Source organism: Bombina bombina, chromosome 6 (assembly GCF_027579735.1).
Source record: "Bombina bombina isolate aBomBom1 chromosome 6, aBomBom1.pri, whole genome shotgun sequence".
NCBI classification, from domain to species: Eukaryota; Metazoa; Chordata; class Amphibia; order Anura; family Bombinatoridae; genus Bombina; species Bombina bombina.
The window spans coordinates 45875874-45887597 of NC_069504.1; the positions used below are offsets into that span (position 1 = coordinate 45875874).

Below are 11724 nucleotides of genomic sequence, written 5' to 3' on the forward strand. Positions count from 1 at the left end.
AGAGTTGATGGGGCTATTTCTACCCTTGCTAAACGTACTACTATTCCTACGTCAGATGGTACTTCGTTTAAGGATCCTTTAGATAGGAAAATTGAATCCTTTCTAAGAAAAGCTTATCTGTGTTCAGGTAATCTTCTTAGACCTGCTATATCATTGGCTGATGTTGCTGCAGCTTCAACTTTTTGGTTGGAGACTTTAGCGCAACAAGTAACAGATCATGATTCTCATAATATTATTATTCTTCTTCAACATGCTAATAATTTTATCTGTGATGCCATTTTTGATATTATCAGAGTTGATGTCAGGTTTATGTCTCTAGCTATTTTAGCTAGAAGAGCTTTATGGCTTAAAACTTGGAATGCTGATATGGCTTCTAAATCATCTCTACTTTCCATTTCTTTCCAGGGTAACAAATTATTTGGTTCTCAGTTGGATTCTATTATCTCAACTGTTACTGGTGGGAAAGGAACTTTTTTACCACAGGATAAAAAATCTAAGGGTAAAAACAGGGCTAATAATCGTTTTCGTTCCTTTCGTTTCAACAAAGAACAAAAGCCTGATCCTTCATCCTCAGGAGCAGTTTCAGTTTGGAAACCATCTCCAGTCTGGAATAAATCCAAGCCTTCTAGAAAGGCAAAGCCTGCTTCTAAGTCCACATGAAGGTGCGGCCCTCATTCCAGCTCAGCTGGTAGGGGGCAGGTTACGTTTTTTCAAAGAAATTTGGATCAATTCTGTTCACAATCTTTGGATTCAGAACATTGTTTCAGAAGGGTACAGAATTGGTTTCAAGATGAGACCTCCTGCAAAGAGATTTTTTCTTTCCCGTGTCCCAGTAAATCCAGTGAAAGCTCAAGCATTTCTGAATTGTGTTTCAGATCTAGAGTTGGCTGGAGTAATTATGCCAGTTCCAGTTCTGGAGCAGGGGATGGGGTTTTATTCAAATCTCTTCATTGTACCAAAGAAGGAAAATTCCTTCAGACCAGTTCTGGATCTAAAAATATTGAATCGTTATGTAAGGATACCAACGTTCAAAATGGTAACTGTAAGGACTATCTTGCCTTTTGTTCAGCAAGGGCATTATATGTCCACAATAGATTTACAGGATGCATATCTGCATATTCCGATTCATCCAGATCATTATCAGTTCCTGAGATTCTCTTTTCTGGACAAGCATTACCAGTTTGTGGCTCTGCCGTTTGGCCTAGCTACAGCTCCAAGAATTTTTACAAAGGTTCTCGGTGCCCTTCTGTCTGTAATCAGAGAACAGGGTATTGTGGTATTTCCTTATTTGGACGATATCTTGGTACTTGCTCAGTCTTTACATTTAGCAGAATCTCATACGAATCGACTTGTGTTGTTTCTTCAAGATCATGGTTGGAGGATCAATTCACCAAAAAGTTCATTGATTCCTCAGACAAGGGTAACCTTTCTGGGTTTCCAGATAGATTCAGTGTCCATGACTCTGTCTTTAACAGACAAGAGACGTCTAAAATTGATTTCAGCTTGTCGAAACCTTCAGTCACAATCATTCCCTTCGGTAGCCTTATGCATGGAAATTCTAGGTCTTATGACTGCTGCATCGGACGCGATCCCCTTTGCTCGTTTTCACATGCGACCTCTTCAGCTCTGTATGCTGAATCAATGGTGCAAGGATTACACAAAGATATCTCAATTAATATCTTTAAAACCGATTGTACGACACTCTCTAACGTGGTGGACAGATCACCATCGTTTAATTCAGGGGGCTTCTTTTGTGCTTCCAACCTGGACTGTAATTTCAACAGATGCAAGTCTCACAGGTTGGGGAGCTGTGTGGGGATCTCTGACGGCACAAGGAGTTTGGGAATCTCAGGAGGTGAGATTACCGATCAATATTTTGGAACTCCGTGCAATTTTCAGAGCTCTTCAGTCTTGGCCTCTTCTGAAGAGAGAATCGTTCATTTGTTTTCAGACAGACAATGTCACAACTGTGGCATACATCAATCATCAAGGAGGGACTCAAAGTCCTCTGGCTATGAAAGAAGTATCTCGAATTCTGGTTTGGGCGGAATCCAGCTCCTGTCTAATCTCTGCGGTTCATATCCCAGGTATAGACAATTGGGAAGCGGATTATCTCAGTCGCCAAACGTTGCATCCGGGCGAATGGTCTCTTCACCCAGAGGTATTTCTTCAGATTGTTCAAATGTGGGAGCTTCCAGAAATAGATCTGATGGCGTCTCATCTAAACAAGAAACTTCCCAGGAATCTGTCCAGATCCCGGGATCCTCAGGTGGAAGCAGTGGATGCATTATCACTTCCTTGGAAGTATCATCCTGCTTATATCTTTCCGCCTCTAGTTCTTCTTCCAAGAGTAATCTCCAAGATTCTGAAGGAATGCTCGTTTGTTCTGCTGGTAGCTCCGGCATGGCCTCACAGGTTTTGGTATGCGGATCTTGTCCGGATGGCCTCTTGCCATCCGTGGACTCTTCCGCTACGACCAGACCTTCTGTCGCAAGGTCCTTTTTTCCATCAGGATCTCAAATCCTTAAATTTAAAGGTATGGAGATTGAACGCTTGATTCTTGGTCAAAGAGGTTTCTCTGACTCTGTGATTAATACTATGTTACAGGCTCGTAAATCTGTATCCAGAGAGATATATTATAGAGTCTGGAAGACTTATATTTCTTGGTGTCTTTCTCATCATTTTTCTTGGCATTCTTTTAGAATTCCGAGAATTTTACAGTTTCTTCAGGATGGTTTAGATAAAGGTTTATCCGCAAGTTCTTTGAAAGGACAAATCTCTGCTCTTTCTGTTCTTTTTCACAGAAAAATTGCTAATCTTCCTGATATTCATTGTTTTGTACAAGCTTTGGTTCGTATAAAACCTGTCATTAAGGGGGCGTGTCGAAACAGCAACCAAGATGGCTGCTTTTCTCTAAGGCTGGTTACATGAGCAGATAAGACCGCTGATTATTGCTCTGAGATCTCATAAACTGAGCTATTTTTTAGCAGTATTTTACAATCCAGAACCTGCTGAATAGAAAAATATACTTATTCACCCAGATTTCAGCCCGGAAGACCTTACAGATGTGGTGCGCAGCGGAGGCCTACTACCGGCCTAAGCCTTCATCTAGCCCTCCCCATTATCCTGCAGACACAGGACAAGCAGCTGTATATGCTGATCATTCCCCAATAACTACTAAAAGTTATACCCCTTTCCCTACAACAAACAAAATGCAGCCGACAGAAATATCCCTGGTCATGGCTTTGGATAAATGGCTGTCAGATAGGACGGACCTCATGATACAGCATATGAAGTTAGCATGGAACAGTTCGGATACCTCCGAGATGCACGATCACCCTAAGAAACCACAAACGGAAATATCACCCAATATTTCTGTACCTCTGACGATGTCCATAGGATCTAACACCCCAGTAACACACTCACCCGCTTTGTTGACCAATGCGCTATTGCCTGATGCTGCGGGTGGAGAGGTTACATCGGAGAACAGTTTGGGGCCAGAGTCAGGACAGAGAGACAAAGTGTACGTCCAGGTAACTGGAGACCTGCGGTCCCACATTCCTGGCATTGGAAACATAGGATTGGGCAGTGTAAAAAAGAAGCCGCTAAAGATGCAGTCCATACCCACAACGTTTGTCTCACATCAACGTGAAGCTGATCGACCCCTGAAATGGCTGAGGATTGTTCACCCTCCAGATGCTGCCTCTGCCCGCGGCGTTGGAGATCATGCCGTTCAAGGCCTTCATTGGAGTCGCATGCCTCGGCCCTCACTTCAGCTAGAGCCTCGCTGCAGAGCTCAACGAGTCCGTCGGATGCCTAGCCAACTTGGTATACAAAGACTCAGTTCCGCATATACGCCATCACACACAGCTATTCATAAAACCGGAGTGGGGTAGAAGGGTTAGGCTTATATTGACAGCCTACAATGCAGAAATGGAGTGCAATTATGTGAGGCCGATGACTTTAGGATTTATTTGCTCTAATGTAGGTACATGTAACAGTCAGTTTCATAGTTATACTTGGTCATTAGAGTGCCATATCTATAATGTGTGACAAGAGTGAACGGCACCATTTTGCTCACAGAGTCCTGAACAAAATCCCTTGGAAATACCACAATCCTTATGCCCTGCTGCTAAATCCAATGAGACACTGGGTATGGCGAGTTGGAGTGGGTTAAACAATAAGTTACGATCTGCAGTTAGTCGAGCAGTCTCTGAAGCTGACAGTGTAATATAGTGTCTCTGAGACGAAGCTTCTTGGAATTCAGTAAAGAGATGTTATTTATAGGTTTGTCTTTGTGGAGGACTGCGAAACTTAACTCTGCCATACTATTATGTCCCCCAGAGACTCTACTACCTAAATAAGCCCAAGTGTCTGTGAAGAGTGTGAGATATATGTTCTGCTGTCACTGGAGAAAAGTGGAAGTTCTTACACCTCTTTTGTATTTGCTACGAAGTCACAGGAATGTTGAAATTTATGCCTGTTAGGTCGCATTTTTCTCTCCCTCTGCATACTCCTGAGAACTTTGCCGCTATGGTATGTGGTATTCAGAAGTGTCTCTGCATTTGAAGATTTACACTATTTCAGAGACCTGACACTCTAAAATGTTATCCTGTTGCTACCTAAACACTAGTTAATTCAATCACTTACTTTATGAAAAAAAAAAAAAAAAAAAGGACCTGACAGTTTTGAGTTAAACAGACATTTTAAGAAAGTTTATTTTATGATTTGTTCTTTTCTATTGCTCTTATATTTCAACTGGTATAGGTGAATTTTATAGTCTACTGTTAATTACTACTGTTATTCACTTATTTATTACTGTCATTTACTAATAATATTTAACTCTGCATAAAATGCTACACAGAGGGGTATAAAACAAATAAGTCAAGTTCCAATGATAGAAGCTTCCATAATGCATTATTTAGTTTTAATGCACTTTGTTTATCTATATACTAGGACTCTTCATTATGATAATGTCTAGGTATTGTAAAGTTTAATCGAGGTAATTTTAACTTTAAGCTAGAGGTTATTTTTCTTCTGTTTTTACCCAAAGGATATCTCCCTGCCAGCGGCCGTGACAGGGAGAAACAGTTTATTTAATTAATGAGGTTCATATCCCAGATATCTAGTTTATGCATTGAGAACTGTTGTGTGTCCTATTTTTCCATGCAGACCTTACTAATCCTCTAATAGTTAAAGTAATTGTTGGACCCACAAGTGGTCCTTATATTCATGATCCCTGTTACTCCCCTATCTAATGTTGCTCAGCTATCAACAGTCCAAGAGTGACTGATATACTTTCATATGGGGAAATTATTTATCTATTACAATGGTTACATTTATTAAGGGATATCTTTAATATCAAATTTAAAAAATGAGGTTTCTCTAATCTAACAATACATCTCAGCTGTACATGCTTATATTAAGATTGTGTCCATTCTTGGGTATGTATTATTGATGCGCTTCAGATTTTTGTTCAGTTTGAAATGTAAGATGTTTGTTTGTGTAATTACAACCTCAATAAAAATTACAATATTAAAAAAAAAAACCTGTCATTAAGTCAATTTCTCCTCCTTGGAGTTTGAATTTGGTTCTGGGGGCTCTTCAAGCTCCTCCGTTTGAACCTATGCATTCATTCGGACATTAAATTACTTTCTTGGAAAGTTTTGTTCCTTTTGGCAATCTCTTCTGCCAGAAGAGTTTCTGAATTATCTGCTCTTTCTTGTGAGTCTCCTTTTCTGATTTTTCATCAGGATAAGGCAGTGTTGCGAACTTCTTTTGAATTTTTACCTAAAGTTGTGAATTCCAACAACATTAGTAGAGAAATTGTGGTTCCTTCATTATGTCCTAATCCTAAGAATTCTAAGGAGAAATCGTTGCATTCTTTGGATGTTGTTAGAGCTTTGAAATATTATGTTGAAGCTACTAAGTCTTTCCGAAAGACTTCTAGTTTATTTGTTATCTTTTCCGGTTCTAGAAAAGGCCAGAAAGCTTCTGCCATTTCTTTGGCATCTTGGTTGAAATCTTTCATTCATCTTGCCTATGTTGAGTCGGGTAAAACTCCGCCTCAAAGGATTACAGCTCATTCTACTAGGTCAGTTTCTACTTCCTGGGCGTTTAGGAATGAAGCTTCGATTGATCAGATTTGCAAAGCAGCAACTTGGTCCTCTTTGCATACTTTTACTAAATTCTACCATTTTGATGTATTTTCTTCTGAAGCAGTTTTTGGTAGAAAAGTACTTCAGACAGCGGTTTCAGTTTGAATCTTCTGCTTATGTTTTTCATTAAACTTTGTTTTGGGTGTGGATTATTTTCAGCAGAAATTGGCTGTCTTTATTTTATCCCTCCCTCTCTAGTGACTCTTGCGTGGAAAGATCCACATCTTGGGTAATCATTATCCCATACGTCACTAGCTCATGGACTCTTGCTAATTACATGAAAGAAAACATAATTTATGTAAGAACTTACCTGATAAATTCATTTCTTTCATATTAGCAAGAGTCCATGAGGCCCGCCCTTTTTTTGTGGTGGTTATGATTTTTGTATAAAGCACAATTATTCCAATTCCTTATTTTATATGCTTTCGCACTTTTTTATCACCCCACTTCTTGGCTATTCGTTAAACTGAATTGTGGGTGTGGTGGGGGGTGTATTTATAGGCATTTTGAGGTTTGGGAAACTTTGCCCCTCCTGGTAGGAATGTATATCCCATACGTCACTAGCTCATGGACTCTTGCTAATATGAAAGAAATGAATTTATCAGGTAAGTTCTTACATAAATTATGTTTTTTTATAAACTTCAGTCACCTCTGCACCTTTGGCTTTTCCTTTCTCTTCCTAACTTCGTCGAATGACTGGAGGTGGAGGGAAGGGATGAGCTATATATATACAGCTCTGCTGTGGTGCTCTTTGCCAATTCCTGTTAGCAGGAGGATAAATCCCACAAGTAAGGATGAAATCCGTGGACTCGTCATATCGTAGAAGAAATTAATTTATCAGGTAAGCATAAATTTACTTTTTCACAGCTACATGGCGTTAGTTCATGTGTTTCATATAGATAACACTGTGCTCATGCATGTGAAGTTACTTAAGAGTCAGAACTAATTGCCTGAAATTCAAGTCTGTCAAAAGATCTGAGATAAGGAGGCAGGTATAAAGTATATTAATATAACGTTGTTGGTTATGCAAAACTGGGGTGTGATAAATAAAGGGATTATTTATCTTTCCCTTTAAGTCAACACTGACATGATACACACCACTGCTGCCTCACTGTATGCAGGAGCACAGGGCACTAACAGCATATGTGCATATGCTGTTGGTAAATTGTTGGCTTTTTAGAAGAATGTTTGCTAATACAAGTCAATTGGAAAACATGCTTTTATTCTAAATTAAAATACAACCAATAACATTTCAATTTTGCCTTTTATTCCCCTTTAAGTTTGAAGCCAAAATTTCAACTTGGACACATGGTTTAATTTTGTGATAGCTATGGTTTGGTTTATCCTACTGTGATCAGTTGGGTACAACAGGGAATCACAGGGGGTAGCCTATAATCCTTACTTGGTGTATACAACTCAATTTGTTTTTTGTTCTACAATGCCAAAACAAGAACTTAAAAATCAGCCTTAAAACTTTATAACTAACCAAATTGTAAACTCACATTCTAATCACCCATTCGACAGAATAACACAATATAAATTTAGCTTTCGTTGACACGAAACTTATTTTTCTTGCATGAATTCAAATAGAACATACAACTTTCCAATTTACTTCTATTATCTAGTTTGTTTGGTTCTCTTATCCTTTGTTGAAGAGCGTACCTAGGTAGGCTCGGGAACTGAGAGCTAGCTGCTGATTGGTGGATGCACATATATGCCTCTTGTCATGTGTTCAGCTAGCTCTCAGTAGTACATTGCTGTTTCTTCAGCAAAGGATAGCAAGAGAACAAGGCACGTTAGATAGCATTAAATAGAAGTGAAATCATTGTAAATATTGAAAGAAAAAATTGGGTTTTCATGCCCCTTTAAGATTCTACTGATAGAAAACAAAGATTAAAGTTTACACAGTAAGGAAAATATCAAGTGTACACAAACTCCTTACAGCACAGATCCTTATAAGCACTGACCCTTGCATCTTGAGCCGTTTGCTTTGTGCTGTTCTGTAGCCTTTTTTGTGAGCAAATAAATGAACATTATAAGCGGCTCACTTTAATATACCAGAAGTGTAAAGCCAGGCCCTAGGGCTACGAAAACTCTACCTGCTTCAATCTGCTAACTTTATTGCAATATTGAAAAGTTTCATAATGACAAAAACAAGGTACAGCATTTGCTGGAAGGTACATGATAAGAATATATTGAATCCATAGACTTTATCCAGCCAATCAGACACTCTAGTTAGATGAATGTGAAAGAGGCCAGTTTCTAGCACAGACTTGAACGTCTCTGAAATTGAATTTATTGACCATTTTCTTTCCAATCCTTTTCCCATATCTACTTTTTTTTAATCATTTCCTGCCTTCACCAACTCTGGCGGATGCTGTCTCTCTGATGGTATCTCTGGGATGGTTGATCTGTGCAGATGAATGCTTTTGCTGGGGATCAGATGTATGAACACAGGATCATTAACCCTTCACATACATGGGGTATACACATTATGTTTACTTGCTGTTTTAACATAATAATATTAAAGGGGCCTGAAACCCAACATTTTTCTTCCATGATTCAGCTAGAGAATACAATTTTAAACAACATTCCAATTTACTTCTGTTATCTAATTTGCTTAATTCTTTAGGTATCCTTTTTTGAAGAAATAGCAATGCACAAGGGTGGTGAACCAATATCACTAGACATCTATGTGCAGCCACCACTCAGCCACTCCTTAAGCCTATTTAGATATGCTTTTCAACAATGGATATCAAGAGAATGAAGCAAATTCTATAATGGAAGTGAATTGGAAAGTTGTTTAAAATGGCATGCTCTTTCTAAATGTCCCTTTAATACGTCTGTATGTAACATACTGCAATTGTGCAAGGTGTGCGTCAGTGTTTATTCATAAACTTGTACTTCCTTTATTTTCTATGGAATATATTTTTCATAAAAAAGTTACATTTCTATGGATATATTAACTAAATTTATGTGTGTGTGTGTAAATATTCACCAGGATGTTTTTTAGGGTTCTTAGTGCACAGACCTCATGTTTTTTATTTATGTTTATTTCAGTATTTAACCAGTTGCAGACAGAGAATTTGGTAATACGTTTCTTCATTAATGTATTAAAAACCCTTTCGGGTCCTATAATGTTTTTTATAAGTGCGCCAGCTGGTCTTTATTTTAATACCATCTGCCTGGCCCTAGCCCTCCTAGCTCAGTTGTACATGCAACTTGTGTTGTTCCGCTTGCCCCCCGGCTTCCTGCAGCGGTTCCGCTGCATGCGGGCGTCTCGTACTAGTGATCAGTGCACAGCGCCACATTTAGCCTAGTTGTGGTGCTGTGCACCGATCACTGGTAATATATGGACGCCCGCAGACACCGGGACCGCTTCAGGAAGCTGGGGGACAAGTGGATCAACCCAAGTTGCATGTACAGACCAGCACCGCAGCAGACTCCGTAGGAGCGCACATGGACAGGAGATCACCCTCCGGGGAGTCAGCCTCATTGGGGGAACCAAGCATGCGGGAAAGGAACCGGAGCTTGCCCCTTCTCAACCCTATTTGGCTGGGATTCTCACTGGAGCCGCTGATTTAGCTCCACCTGTCACTGGGAACTTCGGGCACCCTAAAGGAAACATGTCGGAATATATCCAACATTGGAGCGCAAGTGGTAAAACCCTTTGTCGGATATATTCCGACATAGGACCGGAAAGGGTCAACACAGTCCAATAATTATTTGATCCTACTTGTAACTGTTTTATTTTTTGTACTCAAAAGTGTATATATGTTATATACTAGCAGTAGTCTCCTTTTGCACAATTATCCAATTTTCTCTTATTAAATGTGCTTTGTTTTCTTAGTATCCTTTGTTGAAAGGCATTCCTAGGTAGGCTCAGGCGTAGCAATGCTGGCTGAGTGCACATATATGCCTCTTGTCATTGGCTCACCAGATATGTTCAGCTAGCTCCCAGTACTGCTTTACTGATCTTGTGCCTACACTTCAACAATGGATACCAGAACAGCAAAGCAAATTTTATAATAGAAGTTTTCAACTAAGGTTAAAAAGAAAATGAAGAAATCTTGATAATAGACTTAAATAGGAAAGTTGTTTAAAATTGTATGCTGTATCTGAATCAGGTTTTCATGTCCCTTTAACTCTCGGCTGCAGGCTCGCTCCAAGCTTCATAAATGGAGCCCAGTCTGTAAATGCCTCGCAACAATATTCTATATTAAACAAGAACAGTATTTTCAAAAATCATAAATCAAGCATGTAATAATTAATGATGTAGTTTTATTTTAAAATATTTCCGGACATTTAGATTTAATAAATTATAGTTGTAAAATATTTCTATATGCCATTGTGTGGAATTAGCCCCATCACTAAAGTAACAACTGGCAAAAGTAAAATACGTGAAACATGGCTGTTGTCATCAACACACATAGCTTGTTTAACCCATAGTCAGTAGTTTTTCATGAGATTTAATCATCAATAGAAAGGTTTTAGGAAAAAGGAATTTGTTTACCAGTAATTAAATATTCCCAGACTGGAGCATATATGATCCTCAAAGGTGCCTATCTGCTAGCGAGTTGCGATAATATGGCCTAACTTAGTCGTGACTGTTGATGGTAATAGACTTTAGTCATAGATAACATATCTGGGAGTTTCACAGACTTGATAGGCAGCAAGCTAGATGAGTCCTTTAGAGGGAGTTAATTTGCATCTAACATATGAAATATGTCTGCAGTGGGATTCTCATTAATAAACACATTTTTTCCACTTTTTTTTTAACACAGAGCATGCTTAGAAGAGGTGGGTAGTATCTCCCTTTCCTCCAAAGCCAGCCATACTGCGATTAATGACAGAGGAGCATCTGCATATGTTTTAGCGAGAGGCTTAAGAAGACCGTAAAAGAATGAAGAAATGTACCCAAGAACTGTTCTAGGGAGCGCTCTGTTCACCTAGCTAAAGTAATCTGCACTAAGATACGTCACTCGTTCCTGGAGGGACCTACAGCACTGTTTTATCTTGATGTCACCATGTGTTTTACAAGAATACATAAGTCTTGTTTGTTTGGTCTCACATAACTCATTTATTAGCCTCAATGTTAAAATGATGTTGATGCCTCTTTTATTTAATATTGAATTGCAGCTATAATGTTATATCCTATTATAATCAACAATTGCATATCAATACCCATGCTCCATCTGTTGATTATTTCGGATTTGTATCCTCAATAAAAATATATATTTTCTGAAAGTGATTTTTTGTCTGTAGTGTTGACATCTTCTGTTTCTAGACACCAAACCATGTACAAACAGCCTTAATTTAAGTAAAAGAGAGTAGAGAATTTGTTAAAATATGCATGACTGTTTTCTTATTTGTAAAACTTTACTGATTATTTTCTCCTACATTGGTGTATCCGGTCCACGGCTTCATCCTTACTTGTGGGATATTCTCAATCCCTACAGGAAGTGGCAAAGAGAGCACACAGCAAAGCTGTCCATATAGCTCCCCTCAGGCTCCGCCCCCCAGTCATTCTCTTTGCCGCTCTAACTAGTAGCATCTCCACGGGGGT

General features: G+C 39.0%; 1 protein-coding gene across 1 annotated transcript in view; it reads left to right on the forward strand.

The window, feature by feature from the left end:
- CHCHD3 (coiled-coil-helix-coiled-coil-helix domain containing 3) overlaps positions 1 to 11409 on the forward strand; it is an 800059-nt gene extending 788650 nt beyond the window's left edge. The window contains exon 8 of the mRNA XM_053716391.1: positions 10943 to 11409. Within this exon, the coding sequence (XP_053572366.1) occupies positions 10943 to 10966 (24 nt within the window). The 3' untranslated portion in view covers positions 10967 to 11409. The remainder of the gene's footprint in view (positions 1 to 10942) is intronic.
- Positions 11410 to 11724: the final 315 nt, after the last annotated feature.